Below are 22,879 nucleotides of genomic sequence, written 5' to 3'. Positions count from 1 at the left end.
GTCCTCACGGAGCAGTTACAGCTCTGCTATGTCAAGCTTATACATAGAGGACTAGCTAGCACGCAACAGTCTCAACTCTGCTGTGCCGTGTCTACTTGCATGGGACACATGCACATACAACCCATATGGTTGTATTGATGCAGGGATTTCTCCACCGCAGGGCTTTAATTACAGCCCGTTGGAGGAACCTTTAGTGTCATATGCAGGTTGACTGTCTCGTCATTGATACTGAGGGGGACAGCCATTTGCTAATAATTAACACTTTAATCTCTGGATCAGGGACTATTGCAGAGCCTCCTCGCACATACACAGGGGGAGGCTAGACACATATATCTTTAATAAAACGAAGCAATTAATTTAGACATAATATTGTCTCAGTGTGCCAATCTAGGGGACTTTGGCACAACGTCAAAAAAATTTTTCATCTAACATTGTTTTTAATAATTATTCAATAAAGTATTTTTTATTTTTAACATTGATGTAACACACTACTTTTCCCACTCCCCGTTCCTTTGTTCATACTCATGTGTTTAAAAGTAAAAGTCCAAGTGGGCGTGTATTATGTGCGTACATCGGGGCGTTTTTAATACTTTTACTAGCTGGGCGCTCTGACGAGAAGTATCATCCACTTCTCTTCAGAACGCCCAGCTTCTGACAGTGCAGATCTGTGACGTCACTCACAGGTCCTGCATCGTGTCAGACGAGCGAGGACACATCGGCACCAGAGGCTACAGATGATTCTGCAGCAGCATCGGCGTTAGCAGGTAAGTCGATGTAGCTACTTACCTGCAAACGCTGATGCTGCTTCAGAATCAACTGTAGCCTGTGGTGCCGATGTGTCCTCGCTCGTCCGACACGATGCAGGACCTGTGAGTGACGTCACAGATCTGCACTGTCAGAAGCTGGGCGTTCTGAAGAGAAGTGGATGATACTTCTCATCAAAACGCCCAGCTAGTAAAAGTAGTAAACACGCCCCGATGTACGCACATAATACACGCCCACTTGGACTTTTACTTTTAAACACACCCACTTGGACTTTTGCAAGCCTCATTTGCATAACTACAAAAATGGTCATAACTTGGCCAAAAATGCTCGTTTTTTAAAAAATAAAAACGTTACTGTAATCTACATTGCAGCGCCGATCTGCTGCAATAGCAGATAGGGCTTGCAAAATCTGGTGACAGAGCTTCTTTAAGTCCACACCGTGTTCAAGTATCACGTTTACCATACATGCTGTGAAATTCTCCCAATGTATGTCTAATGTGCCCATAGACTCATTATTCAAGGATATGCCAAATTAATGTCATGTTGGCGTACAACGGTATTTAAAAGCATTTGACGGTTTTTCAATACAACTGAATGCCAAAAAAATAAATGGAATCAGTAGCAGACGTATGCAGCTGCATAGGCTTACAGTTGCATCAGTCTTGGCTTACGTTAGGATCCTGCTGAACGAAATGCCCAAACGCAGTTCGCGGCCGCCTAAATGTACAAACTATTAAAACATTACAACGAAATGTTGTCAACCGTTCAAAAATACATTCTGAAAAGTTATCAAAAGTTTATACAGTTTATCACGCTCCTTTTTCTGTGATTTTCAAATGTGTCTCATTCAATAAGCAATAATTACATGTACCAAATGTTCAATGTTTAAGGCGGACAACAAAAAAAATAGAATATGTTCTGGAAATATATGAGAATGGAAGGTAACACTGCGAAAACAGCGGCACTGGAATGCTAAAAGATTAAAAATAATTCTCTCAATTACCGTATTATTAAATGTTAGAATAATATTTTCTTATCAATAACTTGTGAATTGTCCTGTCCTATCAGAGAAGTGGTAAGAATGGGCTGCCATAAAACGGATTAGAGACCGTAAAAATTTTTCTACGTTTTTGAAAGTCCCTGGCTACCACTTGCGAGATTATATATATATATATATATATATATATATATATATATAAAATCTTTATTTTATTTTTTTAATCTTTGCGAACACGAAAATGGAATCCAAAAGGCAAGAGAAGCAGAGGATATTTAGAACTATTTAAGGGTGGTTTAGAGAGTCCAATTTCTGCTCATAACGAGCCACGATTAACTATATAACACATCAATCGACGCTCGTTAACAGGGCCTTGCTATACGGTATGGGGATGAGCGATCGTTAACAGGATTGTTTGGCCCCCATCAGTTTGCATCATTGTCGACACCACATCCCACTTACGATGATTTTATAGGCTGCATAAACGATGTGATCAGCCAACAAACGAGCACCAATCGCTGTTCTGTTTACACGGGCAAATCATTAGGAATTAACATTCTTTTGAACGCTCGTTCCGGATTATTTGGCTCGTATAAATGGGCCTTTACTCCTTTGAAATAAAATAAACTACACACATAAAGGATAGATTAATACAAAGCAACACTGTCATGATGAGACAATGACACTTTTAGGCCTCATGCAGTCCCATACAGATTTCAGTACGGGACAGTATTCCCGCGGGGAGGCAGGGAGACCTAGCGTCATACATAACGGTGTTCAGTCCTGGAAATGCAGCCGACATGCAGTCCGTATATCAGACTGAAAGCGGTCGTGTGCATGAGGCCTTAGGCTGTGTTCACCGCTACGCTTTTTTTTTTCGCTGTTCTGTCAAAGGAACAGAGAAACAATAAAAACTAAATCACCGGATCGTCACATGACAGATACCAATTGTACCCGATGGAACCCTATGACTTTATTGGGTTTCTGTCATGTTGTCCATTGTCTTACCAAGAAAAATAAACATTTTTGACCAGATCTGTGAGAGACTCCAAATGGAAGCTCTGACGCAGATATGAACACAGCCTTAACAACAGCCCACAAGTCGGGGCCTTTTGGTAGTAGTGTGCCGAGCACAAAACCACACGTGGTTTGCAGCAGTTTTCGGCCGTGCCATGTGTATTACCTGTACAAGAAGAGCAGCCAAATTCAGCGAGTTCCTGTAGTAAGACCGTGTTCAGTTTTGCTGCGTGGTACTTGGCCCTAAAGCACACTACCGCCGCACCACTGCTAACAGTACGAGAAACGGGAATCCTTACACTACTTCTGTCCTTGCTCTAAATTTGACAGCGGGACTGCACATTCTGAGGATAGCACGGTCATTCAGCAAAAAATCTCAGTCTCTAGTGCAAAAAACTCCTTTTAGGCGGAGTTCACATATTACATAATTGTTGTGGAATATCAGCTGCTGAAATCTTCTTAAACCCCATTTATACACTTAGTAAAAAATCTGCAGCGGATTCTATGCATGCTACAAATTTTCACATTCACAGCTTGCCATATCTATTGCAATGCAATGGGTGAAATCCACAGCTAAATCTGCATAAAAATCTGCACATAAAACATTTTGCTGTGGATTTTGAGACTGGTTCCACGGCCTATTTTTCACAATGTGGGATCTAAGCAGAATGTACCCCTAAAAAGAAAGGAAAAAAGATTTCAATCTATTTAGCAGTTACCAGGAAAAAACCCCATTAACCATCTGACAGAAAACTAGTCAGCCTGTTGGGGCTGCTGTAATACTGTGATCCCCCCGTGCAAATTCAGTCGGGACCATATGGCGGCATACAAGGCACTTTAGTATGTAAGGTTATGTGATGCCGCTCGGCCAATCAGCCATATGGGGCACTCAATTTCAACAGCCACGCATGCTTTCAATGTCCTGAACAGGGGCTTAGAGGGAGTCGCTCAGCAGAGGCAGGAGATCGTACTAGCTTGTTTTTCTCCAAGAATCTGTTAGAGGGGTCTGTCCCAGTGATTGATTCCCTGTAAGGGGGGTTTTTCACCGTCCTATGAATTACTAATAAATGTCAAGGTTTGGACAACCCCTTTAACAATCAAGTTAGAATTATTTCAATAAACAAAACGGTAACTATAAAAACAAAAGACAAACAGAAAATGGACAGATTACAAAAGCAAAAAAATGAGGGCAAGTCCAAGCAGAGCGGTCCTGACACGGTCGTGACGCAGCCAACAACTGCACCTGCAGCATGTTTGGCGTGGCTGTCAACTAGCCTGATAACGGCCACACGTTATTGCGGGTATATCGGCCCTTTACCTGCAAAATCGTGCGGCCATAAAGGGTGTATTAATTAATAGCCGCTCAATTTTTGCACATAAAAGGCCGTCTTACCTGCAAATAACGCATGGCCATAAAGAGACTAGTTGACAGCCGCTCCGAACATGGTGCTGGCGTGGTGGTTGGCCGCGACGGGACCGTGTCACGATTCGCCCTAAATATTTTTGGAATCCATTTGATTTTTTTTTTCACTTACTATGAGCTCAGAATCCCGTCCCATGGATATAACTGTTCTGTTCACAGTCCTCAGAAGTTTCTCCATTATTATTTGAACATGTCGCTGTGTTGGTCCCTGTACAAGAAAAATATTGAAATAATAAGATATTTGTTTTCGGTTATATAAAGATGCTGAAATACATTTTATAAATCATCTCAAAACAGAATAACTAATAGGCACACAATGCTTGGTGGCGATAAATTGGAAAGGCAGATTTACAAACCTGAACTCGCGTAGCTTAAACAAGTCTTTACAACGTGCATTTTATTCTATTTTTATAATCTTGTAATATATTTATGATCTGAATATGTTTTGACTTAAGCTATAAGCTTTAAATTGACTTTCTAAAACTGAAATAAATGGCAGTATCCTTTTGCAATGGCAACTTGTCTCCATTTCTCCATACCATGGCATCAATAGCCAAAATAATAAGTAATGAAATGAAGTGGAAAAATAATTCTATTGAGAACATGTAGAATTGTGTGGATTTTTTTTTTTAAAGCAAAAATGTTTTTCTCTCCATGTATTTGTACATTACAGAATATTCATTCATATATTCCTGTTCCACAAAAACAAAAAAATGCCTTCCAAGGGGTCGCACCTCTATAAAGAGAACAGGAGGACCAAAAGTGAATAAAATCAGACGACTAAAACTGCTAAATCTAAATTTGTCAATTTTAGGTCCAACATTTGGTGCTCATTTATCGTATCTTTACAGCGGTCAGATCACTATTTTTCTGATACAGAGCTCCAAATCCCTTTCATAGATGGAGCAGGAGCCTGTCTTTAACTCGAACAGTAGCGATAGAAGATTACTTTGATCGCGGCCGTTTAAGCCCTTAAATGCTGTGGTCCGTAGCGACTGCAACATTTAAGTTGTTCACAGAGGGAGGGAGCTCACTCTCTTACCCATCGGCGGCCCGAAATCGTGGGCCTCCAATGTGGTGCCATGGCAGCCGGGGGACTAATATAGGCCCCCAGGCCTGCCCTGGCTATATGCCTATTAGCTGGAGAAGAAAGCAAAAAACGCACGGCGCCACATCGTACAGATCACCAAAAGTAATGGAATAAATCAAAGGAAAGTCAATTGAGCTCACCTCTTGGCGTTGTGCTAGTACAGGCACAACACTGATGTAGACTTATAATGAAATAGTTATCATTAGACCGCTGCGGCCAGGTCCCATCCGGTAACTGGAGGTGGTTACCACTGTAAAGCATTTGCAGGAAGAAAAAATTGGTGGACCATAAACGGCGCTGATGGTAATTAAGGTAGAAGCAGTTCCAGTGTTTTGAAATACAAAAATAAATAATTTATTGTAAAAGACTACGCGTTTCAACACTGAACCAGCGTCTTCATCAGGCCAAAAGGTTGAAACGCGTTGCCTTTTACAATAAATTTCTACCTTTATTACCAGCAGCGCCATTTATGGTCTACCAATTTTTTCTTCCTGCAAATATATGCCTATTATGCATGGCCTAATACATTGCCTGTCAGTTTTAGACCGTCAGGCTGTAATGCTCTGGTATAATAAGTATACCAAAGCATCATATCTGCGATCTAAAGATTGCATAGTGAAGTCCCCTCGTGGGACTAAAAAAATAAGTAATAGATGTTAAATAAAAATTATTAATAAAGATAGAAGTTAAAAACAAAAGTGGTTTTATTTAGTAAAAGTGTAAAAAAGAAATAAAAGTACACATATATGGCATCGGCGCGACCGTAACGACACAAGCAATAAAGTTTTAACATGTCATTTAAACCGTAAGGTGAACGCGGTTAAAAAAAACTGCAAAAAAACAATAGTGGAAATTGCTTTTTGTTACCATTGCTCCCCAAAAAGTCATAATAAAAATCAATAAGTCTCATCCCACAAAAAACAAGCCCACATATCACTACATTGATGGAAAAATAGAAAAAGTTATGGCTCTTGGAAAGCGACGATACAAAAACAAATCATTTTAGTTCAAAAGTGTTTTTATTGTGCAAGTGATCGCAATCGTACCGACCCACAGAATAAAGATAACATGTTGTTATTTATGCTGCCCCGTGAACGGCATGAATTTAAAAAGCATAGAATGGTGAAATTTCAGGGGGTTTTTCCCCCCAAAAAAAAGTTAATAAAAGTTAATCAAAAAATGAAATGCACCCCTAAATGGTGCCATTAAAAAGTCCAACTGATCCCGCAAAAAAACATGTCCTCATACAGCTATGTCGACGAAAAAAAATAAATAAAAAAGTTATAGCTCTTGGAATGACACACTAGAAAAATGAACAAAAAATGCTTGGTCATTAGGGCCTAAAATAGGCTGGTCACTAATGAGTTAAATGATAAAATACTGCACTGTGTACTTTACACTAGCTGAGAAGATTACGGTTTTATTATTGAATTCAATGTAAAAACAGTATGCAGTTAGCTTCCAAGCTCCCTCTAGTGGTGGCTGAAGGTAGCCACAATTTTTTCATTTAAAAGAAGCACTCCAGTGAATTTTCCAGAAGTCAACGTTAGAATGCAAGTCTATGAGAGCCTCCATGTGTCTCATACTTGTATTGAGTGTCTGACCTACGCTACAGCAGATGATGTAAAATTCAGAGTCAGAATGAAGATCACGTGGGACTCGGACGTAAATGGCTACGGTTAAAATAGAGAACCAGGTAGGTCAATACACAACATTACACTTCTTCATATGTAAAAAAAACAGGGGGGGGGGAGAGTAATTCATTGGAGCGCTTCTTTAACTTGGAGTCTGTATGAGATTTGGAGCACTTTATCAGGAAAATGGAGCTCTAGCCTGTACAAAGATATATAAAAAAAAAACCAGAATTTTGGGCCTATTTAGATTTTAAAAAGAAATGGTGTTCGAGGATGGACATTCGCTTTAAGTCTAATCATTCAATGGAAACATATTGAGGTGAATCGGTGTCTCTACTTGGAAGCGCATTGTGAATCTCATATAGAAGTAGGCATAACACAATTTGTGGGTTTATAATAGTGAGAGCTTTTGCCAGTACTAACCACGTCTTTTCTGTAAAGCACCTCCAGGATGTTGCTGAGCAATTGGCAACAGGCTTCAAGTTCCTCCTGTCTCTCCAAGTGATGCTTCAGCTGATCAGTCATCATTGGGAGTAAGATTTCTCTGCACTCTGAAGAAAAAGCAGATTATTAAAACGAGGAGAAATGGATCTTCAGAGATTAGATAGCCATGAAAGAGACAAATCTCATTAGTATTGTAAGTGTACATGTCCTCAGAGAACTAGTGGTCCTCTATTTCTATAGCCAACATATTCCGCACAATTTTAGTCTCGCACCAGAAATTGCATCCTGCTCCATATTTTTTGTGTAATACTCCCCCATTCCCTATTCATGACCCTCATCTATTATCCAGAATGGAAAACATCTAAAAAGAGCATTTCTTGGTCTGGAGGACCAAGCATGTCCATCATTACACAGATAACCCATTGATTATAATGGGAACTGTGTAATGCTTTATTTCTCCTATGGTGGTGCTGCAGGAGAATAGAACACTTGCTTCCACATCCCAACAGAGTTTACAGCTATTAGTTCCGGGGTCCCAGCAGCAAGAAACCTGGTGATCAGCTTCCCGTCGGAGTACTCTTCTAACAAAAAGGGATTGTTCATAGAAGGATCAGAATTGATGCATAAAATATATTTCCCTCACCTAAAACTTCGCTCCATTACTTCAAAAGAGTAAGTGCAGCTTTTAGTTGTTAGGAAGCCATAAGTTCCAACCTGGCAGAAGAGGTTACAGCCATGTCTACTAATAACTTTATTGGATTGAAAATGTATGGAACCAAACGTTATGATGTATCCCATTGATTTTGTGTTAGAAAAGGTATTAGCTGTTTGTTGTGATGACATATGGCTTTTAATATGTACAGAAGAAAAATGCAGCGAATATTTATTTTTTAAGTCAATTCCAGTTGTTTTTTTTTTCATTCCCAAAATCTATAACAACCGCTGAACATTATGTATTTGGCCATTCTCGATAACTATGTATTATGTACATTAGATAATAATGTAGTGAGGGCTGAGCGGCTACCTATGGAGGAGATTGAGCGATAATGACATAAGTTTCAGCCATAAATGGCTGTGCATCTGTTACTGCTAATACTGCGTGATTAACACCGCAGAGATGGGGAGAGAGAACAATATTAATCTCCATAAAAAGAGATGCTCATGTACGGTCTGAACTTGTGAATGATAAACTCCTATGTAACAGCCCAGACAGCATGCACTGAATGCCAATGGCAGCCACTGATGGATTCCTCTAAGCTCCAGTTCAGAGATCCCATACAATTACAAAACTAGGAAAATTAATTAAAGGGGTATTCTGAAATCAGACATTTGAATTCTCAGGCTATGCCATAAAATGTGTGATCAGTGAGGGTCCCACCTCTAAAGAACAGGGGCCGTCACATTCAAGTGGATAAAGAACGGCGTGGATCCTTCCATTCAGTTCTACGAAAGATATGGAAATAGCCGCCCCCTCAACACTAGGCAGGACAGAGGGTCAGGGAACCCTCATTCTCTAATTAGGCGCAGGTCCCAGAGGGTGGAGCTGCACATATCCGTCTTTCTATGGTATATGATAGAGGGAGAATGAATGGGGAGGCGAATGTGTGCGGCTCTCTCCATTCACTTCTATGCGCGTTACGGAAACAGCGGCTAACTTTCTAGGCATGATGGGAACCCACATTCTCCAAATAGTTACAGGTCCTGCACCTGTGTGATTATCCAATGACCAGGACCGATTTGAATCCTTTGGAAGCAAAAAATTTAGGCTCTGTTCACATCACGGTGGGGCTATCTGTCGAATGTATACATCGGGAGTATTCCTTGACGTATACCTCAGAAGTCTACCAATGTAGAGTGGCATACGTCGGCCACAATAAAAGAAAAAAATATATACAGTGCGATATTCTTTTTGCGGTGACTCTCTGTATAAAGAAGCGCAGTCTGCTGTGCTTTCCTATACTCACCGGGGAGCATTTCCATCACATACGCCAAATGTGTTCCCACAACGTGATGTGAATGTAGCCTAAAGTTCATATTGCATGACAGCAAGCAGAGATCGTAAAAACGGCGAGGAATTCATACAGAAATGATATTGTCAAATTGTATAACTTTTCATTATGCAAAGAACAACCTTTATTTGTTGAAACCATAATACACCTTTAAGAAGAGGAACATTAAAAGAACAGTGTCACGAAAATATTTTTTTTACATCAGTTTGATTTTAGGGTTTTATTAAAAACTTTTATATTTATTTGTGTGTTTGTGTTTTACTTTTTTTTATTTTTACACTTTTTCTTCCCTATGGGGGCTGCCATTTTTTTTCCCATTTCTGTATTTGTCGATTAACGACACATACAGACATGGAATACGGCAGCTACAGTCCCATAGTGAATGCGAACAGGGCCCGTTCCACCCACTATGGTGTACGCCGTCTGTGTGGGAACGGCGCATGCGCCGCTCCCACACAGTCCAAGTTGAACTGTGCGCCGTCAGGCGCCATTTTCCTGTAGACCGGAAGTCGCGGCCGGACAGTAAGATTACTACTTCCGGTCGCGGCTTCCGGACTTGTGCACTTGGAGCGGCGGTAGCAGACGGACCGGAGGGAGTGGCGGCGGCAGGAGCAGGTAAGTTATTTCTATGTATGTTCGTGTTTCAGTGTGTGTTTACTAGTGTATGTAAACCTACTACACTGTGTTAGCTCAAAAAATGGCGACACACAGTGTAGGAGGTTTGACCGTTCAATCCCCTCGTTTCTCCCGGCACTAGCCAGGATAAAGGAGGGGGGATTCTGAGAGCTCACTAGAGCGAGTGAGTTTTCTCAAATTTTGCAGCATAAAGCAATGTGGTTGCTTTACCACATGCAATGCTGCAATTTTGGGAATTGCTCCATCTAGTGACCAGCACTGGGAAATATTATAAATTAGAATCGAATTAATAATATTTCCTGACTCGTGGAAAAAAATTAAAAAAATTAGAACAATGTTTAATCACCCACACACTAATTGTTTAACTAAAAAAAAAATATTTTTTTTCTAGCGTCACATTCCCTTTAATGTAACCCTATTGGCATGCTGTAAAATTGCCCCGAGTACAGGTGTGAGATGGGGCAATTAGATTGTGAGCTCCACACGCACTTATGTGAGTGATGACAATCTGTATACAGTGCTGCGTAATATAATGGCGCTACATACAAACACATATATATCTAGATGTACACACACAAAGGGAAATAAAATCATAAGGCTGTGACTTCAGGGAGTGAGGCAGATCACTACTTTCATTTCTAACCTAAACTTAATCATCTAGAAGGTAATGTATCTGCAACAAGGGTTAATACCCATAATAGAAGATATTTATCGGTACGAATGTATATGAGGAATTCTTTCCTAGCAGCGCGGTGTAATAGAAAACAGCAGAAACGACGACCGTATATATAGCACATAAAAACATAAATATAAATGTGTAACTTAAAACCGGAAAGTTATAGAAATGCTATTGTACTGCCGCAGCCCCGTGTTTGTGAGTCAACATGAAGTGACCTTGAAGCTACTTGTCAGTGACATTACTCGTTCAATAAAGAATATTACAATAGTGTATATTGTGGCTTTCCTTGAGATAAATGAATATCACCGCACATAAGAAAGCATTGACGCGGACAGTTCCCTTCTTACCGAGCTGACTGAACAGGTCGCTGTGCACGATCTCGATAAGGCAGTAGAGCTTCTGCCGCACGAGACGATCTCTTGGCACATTCATGATGAAGTCTGTAAATAGTTTGCTGTGGAAAGGAAAGTTAAGTCTCGAGTACAAACACACAGGCATGAAATTAGGAACTATTAAAGGAATGATTCAGGATTAGAGAAAAATGGCAGCTTTCAATTTTTATTTTTTTTTAAAAAACCGCGCCACATCTCTCCATGGGTTGTGTCTGATATTTCAGCCGAGTAGGGTACTGAGCTGCAATACCACCCACAACCCTTGGACAGGTGTGGCGCTTTATTTGGGAAAAAAAGTAATATTTTTTCTAAACCTGAACAATCCCTTGAAGTCATAAAAATGAGCAATTTTGCAATTTCTAGAAAAAGCTGGGTGACCACTAACATGGCTACCATTACAGCTCCTATAGGGATTGTTACCCAGTTTTCCTTACTACTGAATGGTTGTCATCCAGCTTTGCCAGAAATAAATCGAACTAAGCAGAATACATTTTATACCAACTTGACAGAGGAGGAAGACAAGGATTTTTTTTGGGGTGATTTTTTTTCTCACGGGTAAGTGCTTTGTGAATGATTAATGTCTTATTAATATATCGTTATAGTGGAAGAACCTCTTTTTTTTTTTCCATATAAAAGCTACAAATATCCAGCATTTGCACAGGGTAAAATGAAAACATTTCGGCTGCCTGATGTAACCACTGCGAATAGTTTACAAGCTTAACCCCTTCTCGCACATTGCCGTACATTTACGCAGCTGGTGGGATGTAGCGGTAGCTCCCGAGCCTGCACCATCCGCAGCGGATGTCAGCTGTAACATACAGCGGATACCCTGCTGCAATGGCCAGCATTGGAGTTAACTACCATCCCGGCCATTTAACCACTCTGGCTAATGCGGACCACAGCACCTAGGTGCTTTTACAGAGGGGCAGGGGTCTTCCTCTGAAAGCCTATGGGTTGTCACGGCAGCCAGGTCCTAATAAAGTCCCCAGGCTTACCAGAGCCTGTTGGCGCTGTGGTCCCATTTATTTTCAGGATCGGTGGGGGATCACTAATCTTAAAGTGATGGTATATACTGGGGGTATGCCATCACTTTATAGGATAGAAATAAACATTTAACAAACATATCTGAAATTCAGCACGTGTATAAAGGACCAGAGGATATAGTGGTGGTTGGGACGGAAATTTACCTTAACTCCTTAGGATCAAATACAAGTTTGACATCATTCACAATGGTTGGCAAGTATTTCAGTGCAGCACCCTGGAAAACCACAAGATGTTAGAATTATATTACAAGGCAAACTTTTATATGCACCGACATTACTTATATATATATATAAGAGAATACAGAGGTGCTGTGTACCTAGAGCACATTGTATAGAAAAGGCTGACTGTGTACAGAAACAGGACAAAGAAAAAGCAAAACAAAAAAACTTATTTAAAATTTGGAGCAACTTTTTCTCTCTAAAGAAAGACCTGAGAACTGCGGGGAGGATTAAGGAGCCGGTGCAAGTTGCACAATAATAAAACTATTCATGATCTCTGTCGGTCTCCCCTCGGGGGTAACATCTTATATCATAGATGAAACAGGAAGCCTTTTTGAAGGACGCAGAAAAATTCATTGCAGCGCCAATATCTGCCTGGTAAACCCTCACGGGAGTCATTTAAACAAATGTTATTGCAATGGCCCCGCATAATACTAAAGGATGAAGATCTAGATCTCGTATGCGTTATGAAATCTATTATACCCAAGGCACGTACCACATTTTTTTGTGCCTGAAGTGCAGATTACTATTTTGTCATTAAAAATTAACACAAAAGTACAAAAAGGAATAAACCCACAAACAAACATTAGACGAGAGCAAAAAAACAAACAAAAAAACCATCACATAAATAGAACATAAAAAAGCACCATACACATATAGAGTACAACAAACATGTAACGGAAATGCTGCAGAAAATTTCTGCGGCAATTCCGTTGCAAATAGACTTAAACACGAACCATTTCCAGCTTTTTTTACTGCGGAAAACGGTGCGTATTTTGCTACGATTTTCATAATGCTGGGAGATCCCGCTACGTGTGGTTGAGCCGTTACAGTACAATAACAGAGAATACAATCTACAATCCTGTGTTAAATCTCTCAAAGTATTACAGGGGTGCAAGCTGGAGTAGTAAATAAAATCCAGAAGGTAAAAGTAATAAAATAATAATAATAATCAGCTGCAAACTAAACTCCGCAGTACAATATAGACAATCCGGATTTTAAAGTCGCCGCTGTGGTACTGATGTAACGAAAATAAATCTGTATATAAGACCTGAAACTGTATATAACTATAACGTACAGGAAATTAGAGCGTAAAGAGGTCAAAATGTGACATAGATTAACGGCAGGTTCTGTAAGAGGTTCTGGATGGTGATAAAAATATCAGTGGGAAGCAGAGACTGAGGAGCAGATGATGAAATGACCGTCACTGAAACATCCAACACAATGAGTTGTAGCTCTATAAACAGACGAGACCTGGAACCGCAATGTACAAATATGTAGAATATAGTGTGCGGCCTGAAAATAAGAAAATGGAAACTTTTTTTTTTTTTATAGGTCACATGGACTTTTTCTAAACCTCTCTGTCTGGGCAGAGATTAACTGAAGCGTTACTGCGTTCACCTGCCAACTAACAAGTGCAGCAAAGGGTAATTAATAGGGTTGTATCATCAGGACAGGAAATTACCTAAACGCAGACCTGCTGATGGAAGCACAGCCAATAATGGAATAGAGGAAATGTAATATAATAATGTGATAGATGGTCATGCAGGGCTCCCCAAAGCAGGAGGGGATCCCTCTAGGACATCCGTATAGCCTAAAAACGCAGCTGACAGGTTTAGAGATGACCTTTCTAAATGATGGTCCATAAAGCTGAACTTGTCTTGGATAACTCCCATAGGGTTTGGACATACACAGCGTAAACACTGCGGATTTTCCGCAACGGATTACAGTGTGGGTTAGATTTGAACAAACGTCCTCCCCACACAGCAGAAAAAAAACACAGTAAAAAAAAAGTTTAGACATTGACCAGCGTTTTTTTTAATCCTCAGTAGGTCAATGAATGCAGCGGAAACGCTGCTCTTCTGTTGCTGTTTTTCCCCATTGAATTCGATGGGGTGTTACAACCCGCAACAAAGTGCCATGTGTTGCGGCTTTTGCGGCGGAAATGCTGCGATTCCGGTGCAAAAATTGCAAATGGAAAAAAAAAATGCGAAAAAATATATTTTGAAGATAACAAATACAGATCATACTTACCCCGTGCAGTAGTCCTAGCGACATAATCCTTTCTTCTGAGCGCAGCACGGCCTTATGGGATGAAGTTTCATCCCATGTGACTGCTGAAGCCAATCAAATGCTGAAGCGGTCACATGGACTACAGCGTCATCACAAAAGGCCGGGCTACACATTTTGGTGCATTTTTTTTTATTAGACGGAATATCCTGCGGCTACCGGGGAAGATACGCTGTGTAGATTCTGACTAGCATGCACCTACCCTTAACTGGGATTTCTCAGACTTCGGTTGGGTTCACACTGTTTTTTTTCTCTTACGTTTAGCACGTACGTCGGAGAAACTCCCACTGTACACACTAAACATATACATAGGGGTGCATTAGTCAAACAGCGGCCAAAAGAGTGTCCTTTTGGCCTCTGTCTGGCCTGTGTATGTCAGTATGCTGCAAAAAATGAAGTATGAATAGCGTAGTAGACCATCCTGTATGAAAACATATCCATTAAAAAAATGCCATATTAGCCTATGGGTGACGGATGCCAATGTACGGAATCCCTCACAGGCATCGGCTTAACGTGTAAGTCATGGGCTGTTCAATGGCTATTTATGATATATCTGTTAAACGGATGCCATTGTAGTCTATGGCCAGTAGATATGCTAAATGGATGCCTAATAGCGGCAACCGTCACCCATAGGCTATAATGGTGGCCGTTTAATGGATAAGTCATGAAAAAGCCCACGATGTATCCGTAAAACGGACCTCATTGTCACAACCTCCGTTTAACGTATATATCAGGAGCTGTACGTGCCAAAGAGGACAAAAACGCAGTGGGAACCTAGGATAAAAAAAAACATTCATGACCTAATATTAAATGGTGCTGAGCTGCAGCACCAGGATCTCCAGATCTACCGCTGTGCCAGGATAAACATTAGAGAGCTGTGGTGCCAGGGCCCCTTTGTTGCGAGTCACATTGACGGCAATCATAAGGTCAGACCATCACTGGTTTTTTTCAGGAAAACCCCCACAATGGCGGTCACTAATAATGCCCTGTACATGGGCAGAATATAAGTTGCTGTAAAACTCACGCAGTTAAATCCACAGTTATCACCCGATACGAGTGGTTATCACACCACGCTACACCAAAGATTTAAATGACACATTCAACTCTGCTACATCTGTCGGTGAGGGTTATTAAAACGTATGCATTAGCAACCGACTAGGCAGTGTCATGGTGAGATGTTCTTCTCTACACATTAATCAGAACTGTGAACGTTACATGCAGCTGAAGTGTCAGATATTTTAATTATATCTTATAATCAATATAGGACTTTAATCAGACGTCGTTAGCAGAACATGGAGCGTGTAACACTTAGCGTAGGAATTTCGCCTTTCTGCTATACTGGGATTTCAACAAATGAGGAATTACAGCTACGGAAAGATTGCATTTTTTATGTTTACTATTAGAAATGGTGAGAAACCAGATGACGTCCCCCAGAGAGGTGAAAGATCAATATACTAAATGAATGGAAAGCGCTAAACGAACTCCTCAAGGTCACGTAGATGGCTGAAGAGGTCACTCCTGCTTACACGCCTTAGTTTTTTTTACATGCTTGGATCATTTGCGGTCAGACCTGTTCCCTTGGAAATACCACTGGAATTAATTTATTAAATAGAACTGAAAAAAACCGTTGTCATATAAAAGGGATTCTCTTTTTTCTTCATAGATTCATTTCCAAAGAGAAAAATGTTCTAAATTTTACTGCAAAATTTCCATCTGGATTTGAGAAGTCTCATTTAAGATGGCTGCCTTAAAGGAAAGCGCGCGCCTTGATAAGCCCCCCTTTAAATTGGATACATTTGGTCCAGATATTTGCCCAAAAAAAAAACAGCCCTCCTGGAAAAAATTAGAAATACACATATCTCCACCATGGGTAAGAGTCAGATATACTCCAACCTGTCGACAGCACCCCTCCATATCTATGCTTAATTATTTGCTTCTTGCCCAAGCGTTAGGCCTTACTCACACAAACGTGTGTCAAATAGAACGGGAAAAACTGCCATTTTTTCACGACCGGTCTGCATCCGTGCGGGACCCGTTTTCACAGATGCCTCAGACTTGAGTCTATTGAGGGATTCGTGAGAACGGGCAAAAATAGGACATGTCCTACTTTTTTACGGGCCGGTCACACGTTCTGTTAAAAAAACGCCTTTGTGAACAGCCCCATAGAAATACATTGATTTTTATGCAGCCGTGGGACGGGAAAAATTGGGGATTTCTCATTAAAAGACAGACGGATCGGTACAGATGTAACCACTGCGATCCCTGCCGATCACTATAAAGATGTCACAGCTGCACAAAGAAATCAACGTGTCACTTCATCTCCTGTTGGCTTTACTAGCCGTATGTTCTGTCAACGACCAACATTGCAGCCTTTGAAAAAAGCCAAAGCGAAGCAGACAACGTGGCACTAGCAATCTGTGGGGGTCACAGAAGTCAGATCCACATCGACCGGACATTGAGGACATATCTCAGTGATTTGTCATGAATGTCTAAAATGAGACAATCCCTTTGAGGGTCAATAGGCTTCTGTTTTATATACTCAATTACGGTTTGCCTATGTACAAGCACGTGGTTTGCACCACAGACATCACTGGCAACCGATGGAACAATTGACTTTAATGGGTTCTGTCTGGGTGCCCGTGGTTTTACCGGAAACCATATCACTATAGTTTCTGATAATCTCGGCTGGGTCTGCAACAAAGGCCCCTAACAGAGGCTCTAATGCAGATGTGAACTAGACCTGGGTAAAAGAAGGAGCTGCAACCTACTACCTGGACATTTTTTCATCTTTACTCTTGGGTATGTATGTGTAGCACTATATATACATACATGGACATAAAAATGTCCACGTATATATATTTAATTTCCTTATTTTCTCCAGGGCAAATGTACACTTCTCCCAAAACTGTAAGTGCATGATCAATAGTCGGCAATCTATCACTGATACCTAAAATAAATGGCACCGAATTTCTATTTACAAATGCACCGTCAAAGTGCATTGATTGGCATCAAATCCTTAAGTGGTAGAGATGAAAACAAAACCAATTTACATAAACCTACAAGTCATTTCGTGATTAGAGATGTCTTACTCTTCCAGGTCACCGAAATAGGCCAATGTGAATGGCACCCTGGAATTTTTTTTCCTTCTTTAGCCCCCCTCCCCTTGCTTCCTGATATTAACCAAAATAAACCATTGGTTTTCTCCCTTTACTGCACCAACATGATAATCAGTATGTGAAAAGCTAGAAATGTTAAACTCGACTTACTACCCTGGGAAAATAGAGAAGTTTACATAGCCTGTGGCTTTTTTTCAGATTCGTCTCTTTCCGAGCTCATATTAAACTATTTGATACATAATTTTTTTCTATCGTAGCTTCAATACTATTTTTTTTTTTTTATAAATGTTTTACATTAGGAGGAAGAAGAGATACATAGTATAATACATCGTGTAGTAATATAATCACTTATAAGCACAGTAGAATATAAACAAAATTATACACACACACACACATATATATATATATATACACACACACACACACATATATATACACACACACACACACATATATATATATATATATATACAGCAGACAAAAAATGGCGACAGCACCCTGCGACACTAATGCCACCTAAACCACTAAATATAAATAAATATGCACTAAAGCTAAATCTACTTACAAATAGGGAGGTTCTTAGTGCACATTTTGATCAAAAAGTGTTAGCCCACCTGCCACGACAAGGCGACCTCTGTAAGGTGGGAACCTACGCTGCACATACACCCAGAACTGGGACTAAGCCTACATATATACCTGGGGATGGTAGGATCCAGCATTGAACTGATTAAAATCACCCAGGGCAGAATGGGAGGAGTGCAAGAACAACAAGTGGAGGCAGTCACTAACCCCACATATATGGACACCATGAACACAACAAAAATTTGAACAGCACATTCCAACTAAATGATACAAAATGTATGCAGGTGCAAGAACACCCATGACTGCAGATATACAGCAGACATAGAATGGTGACAGCACCCTGCGACACTAATGCCACCTAAACCACTAAATATAAATAAATATGCACTAAAGCTAAATCTACTTACAAATAGGGAGGTTCTTAGTGCACATTTTGATCAAAAAGTGTTAGCCCACCTGCCACGACAAGGCGACCTCTGTAAGGTGGGAACCTACGCTGCACATACACCCAGAACTGGGACTAAGCCTACATATATACCTGGGGATGGTAGGATCCAGCATTGAACTGATTAAAATCACCCAGGGCAGAATGGGAGGAGTGCAAGAACAACAAGTGGAGGCAGTCACTAACCCCACATATATGGACACCATGAACACAACAAAAATTTGAACAGCACATTCCAACTAAATGATACAAAATGTATGCAGGTGCAAGAACACCCATGACTGCAGATATACAGCAAACATAGAATGGTGACAGCACCCTGCGACACTAATGCCACCTAAACCACTAAATATAAATAAATATGCACTAAAGCTAAATCTACTTACAAATAGGGAGGTTCTTAGTGCACATTTTGATCAAAAAGTGTTAGCCCACCTGCCACGACAAGGCGACCTCTGTAAGGTGGGAACCTACGCTGCACATACACCCAGAACTGGGACTAAGCCTACATATATACCTGGGGATGGTAGGATCCAGCATTGAACTGATTAAAATCACCCAGGGCAGAATGGGAGGAGTGCAAGAACAACAAGTGGAGGCAGTCACTAACCCCACATATATGGACACCATGAACACAACAAAAATTTGAACAGCACATTCCAACTAAATGATACAAAATGTATGCAGGTGCAAGAACACCCATGACTGCAGATATACAGCAAACATAGAATGGTGACAGCACCCTGCGACACTAATGCCACCTAAACCACTAAATATAAATAAATATGCACTAAAGCTAAATCTACTTACAAATAGGGAGGTTCTTAGTGCACATTTTGATCAAAAAGTGTTAGCCCACCTGCCACGACAAGGCGACCTCTGTAAGGTGGGAACCTACGCTGCACATACACCCAGAACTGGGACTAAGCCTACATATATACCTGGGGATGGTAGGATCCAGCATTGAACTGATTAAAATCACCCAGGGCAGAATGGGAGGAGTGCAAGAACAACAAGTGGAGGCAGTCACTAACCCCACATATATGGACACCATGAACACAACAAAAATTTGAACAGCACATTCCAACTAAATGATACAAAATGTATGCAGGTGCAAGAACACCCATGACTGCAGATATACAGCAAACATAGAATGGTGACAGCACCCTGCGACACTAATGCCACCTAAACCACTAAATATAAATAAATATGCACTAAAGCTAAATCTACTTACAAATAGGGAGGTTCTTAGTGCACATTTTGATCAAAAAGTGTTAGCCCACCTGCCACGACAAGGCGACCTCTGTAAGGTGGGAACCTACGCTGCACATACACCCAGAACTGGGACTAAGCCTACATATATACCTGGGGATGGTAGGATCCAGCATTGAACTGATTAAAATCACCCAGGGCAGAATGGGAGGAGTGCAAGAACAACAAGTGGAGGCAGTCACTAACCCCACATATATGGATCACATAAACACAGCAAAAATTTGAACAGCACATTCCAACTAAATGATACAAAATGTATGCAGGTGCAAGAACACCTGTGACTGCAGATATACAGCAGACAAAAAATGGCGACAGCACCCTGCGACACTAATGCCACCTAAACCACTAAATATAAATAAATATGCACTAAAGCTAAATCTACTTACAAATAGGGAGGTTCTTAGTGCACATTTTGATCAAAAAGTGTTAGCCCACCTGCCACGACAAGGCGACCTCTGTAAGGTGGGAACCTACGCTGCACATACACCCAGAACTGGGACTAAGCCTACATATATATATATACCTGGGGATGGTAGGATCCAGCATTGAACTGATTAAAATCACCCAGGGCAGAATGGGAGGAGTGCAAGAACAACAAGTGGAGGCAGTCACTAACCCCACATATATGGATACCATCAACACAACAAAAATTTGAACAGCACATTCCAACTAAATGATACAAAATGTATGCAGGTGCAAGAACACCTGTGACTGCAGATATACAGCAGACAAAAAATGGCGACAGCACCCTGCGACACTAATGCCACCTAAACCACTAAATATAAATAAATATGCACTAAAGCTAAATCTACTTACAAATAGGGAGGTTCTTAGTGCACATTTTGATCAAAAAGTGTTAGCCCACCTGCCACGACAAGGCGACCTCTGTAAGGTGGGAACCTACGCTGCACTAACCCCACCTTACAGAGGTCACTAACCCCACCTTACAGAGGTCGCCTTGTCGTGGCAGGTGGGCTAACACTTTTTGATCAAAATGTGCACTAAGAACCTCCCTATTTGTAAGTAGATTTAGCTTTAGTGCATATTTATTTATATTTAGTGGTTTAGGTGGCATTAGTGTCGCAGGGTGCTGTCGCCATTTTTTGTCTGCTGTATATCTGCAGTCACAGGTGTTCTTGCACCTGCATACATTTTGTATCATTTAGTTGGAATGTGCTGTTCAAATTTTTGTTGTGTTGATGGTATCCATATATGTGGGGTTAGTGACTGCCTCCACTTGTTGTTCTTGCACTCCTCCCATTCTGCCCTGGGTGATTTTAATCAGTTCAATGCTGGATCCTACCATCCCCAGGTATATATATATATGTAGGCTTAGTCCCAGTTCTGGGTGTATGTGCAGCGTAGGTTCCCACCTTACAGAGGTCGCCTTGTCGTGGCAGGTGGGCTAACACTTTTTGATCAAAATGTGCACTAAGAACCTCCCTATTTGTAAGTAGATTTAGCTTTAGTGCATATTTATATTTAGTGGTTTAGGTGGCATTAGTGTCGCAGGGTGCTGTCGCCATTTTTTGTCTGCTGTATATCTGCAGTCACAGGTGTTCTTGCACCTGCATACATTTTGTATCATTTAGTTGGAATGTGCTGTTCAAATTTTTGTTGTGTTGATGGTATCCATATATGTGGGGTTAGTGACTGCCTCCACTTGTTGTTCTTGCACTCCTCCCATTCTGCCCTGGGTGATTTTAATCAGTTCAATGCTGGATCCTACCATCCCCAGGTATATATATATATGTAGGCTTAGTCCCAGTTCTGGGTGTATGTGCAGCGTAGGTTCCCACCTTACAGAGGTCGCCTTGTCGTGGCAGGTGGGCTAACACTTTTTGATCAAAATGTGCACTAAGAACCTCCCTATTTGTAAGTAGATTTAGCTTTAGTGCATATTTATTTATATTTAGTGGTTTAGGTGGCATTAGTGTCGCAGGGTGCTGTCGCCATTTTTTGTCTGCTGTATATCTGCAGTCACAGGTGTTCTTGCACCTGCATACATTTTGTATCATTTAGTTGGAATGTGCTGTTCAAATTTTTGTTGTGTTGATGGTATCCATATATGTGGGGTTAGTGACTGCCTCCACTTGTTGTTCTTGCACTCCTCCCATTCTGCCCTGGGTGATTTTAATCAGTTCAATGCTGGATCCTACCATCCCCAGGTATATATATATATGTAGGCTTAGTCCCAGTTCTGGGTGTATGTGCAGCGTAGGTTCCCACCTTACAGAGGTCGCCTTGTCGTGGCAGGTGGGCTAACACTTTTTGATCAAAATGTGCACTAAGAACCTCCCTATTTGTAAGTAGATTTAGCTTTAGTGCATATTTATTTATATTTAGTGGTTTAGGTGGCATTAGTGTCGCAGGGTGCTGTCGCCATTTTTTGTCTGCTGTATATCTGCAGTCACAGGTGTTCTTGCACCTGCATACATTTTGTATCATTTAGTTGGAATGTGCTGTTCAAATTTTTGTTGTGTTGATGGTATCCATATATGTGGGGTTAGTGACTGCCTCCACTTGTTGTTCTTGCACTCCTCCCATTCTGCCCTGGGTGATTTTAATCAGTTCAATGCTGGATCCTACCATCCCCAGGTATATATATATATGTAGGCTTAGTCCCAGTTCTGGGTGTATGTGCAGCGTAGGTTCCCACCTTACAGAGGTCGCCTTGTCGTGGCAGGTGGGCTAACACTTTTTGATCAAAATGTGCACTAAGAACCTCCCTATTTGTAAGTAGATTTAGCTTTAGTGCATATTTATTTATATTTAGTGGTTTAGGTGGCATTAGTGTCGCAGGGTGCTGTCGCCATTTTTTGTCTGCTGTATATCTGCAGTCACAGGTGTTCTTGCACCTGCATACATTTTGTATCATTTAGTTGGAATGTGCTGTTCAAATTTTTGTTGTGTTGATGGTATATATATATATATATATACACACACACACACACACACACATTATATATATACATACACACACACACACACATATATATATACACACACACACACACACACACATACATACACACACACATACACA

General features: G+C 40.8%; 1 protein-coding gene across 1 annotated transcript in view; it reads right to left on the bottom strand.

Moving 5' to 3' along the window:
• DOCK1 (dedicator of cytokinesis 1) overlaps positions 1-22,879 on the bottom strand; it is a 362,037-nt gene that overhangs the window by 219,602 nt on the left and 119,556 nt on the right. The window contains exons 24-27 of the mRNA XM_075843124.1: positions 12,274-12,344; positions 11,042-11,148; positions 7,350-7,477; positions 4,315-4,410 (exon numbers count right to left, since the gene is read on the bottom strand). Of these exons, the coding sequence (XP_075699239.1) occupies positions 4,315-4,410; positions 7,350-7,477; positions 11,042-11,148; positions 12,274-12,344 (402 nt within the window). The remainder of the gene's footprint in view (positions 1-4,314; positions 4,411-7,349; positions 7,478-11,041; positions 11,149-12,273; positions 12,345-22,879) is intronic.

This window comes from Rhinoderma darwinii, chromosome 11, assembly GCF_050947455.1.
Source record: "Rhinoderma darwinii isolate aRhiDar2 chromosome 11, aRhiDar2.hap1, whole genome shotgun sequence".
Taxonomy (NCBI): domain Eukaryota; kingdom Metazoa; phylum Chordata; class Amphibia; order Anura; family Rhinodermatidae; genus Rhinoderma; species Rhinoderma darwinii.
Note: the sequence above shows the minus strand (reverse complement) of the source record. Positions and strands in the feature narration are given on the sequence as shown.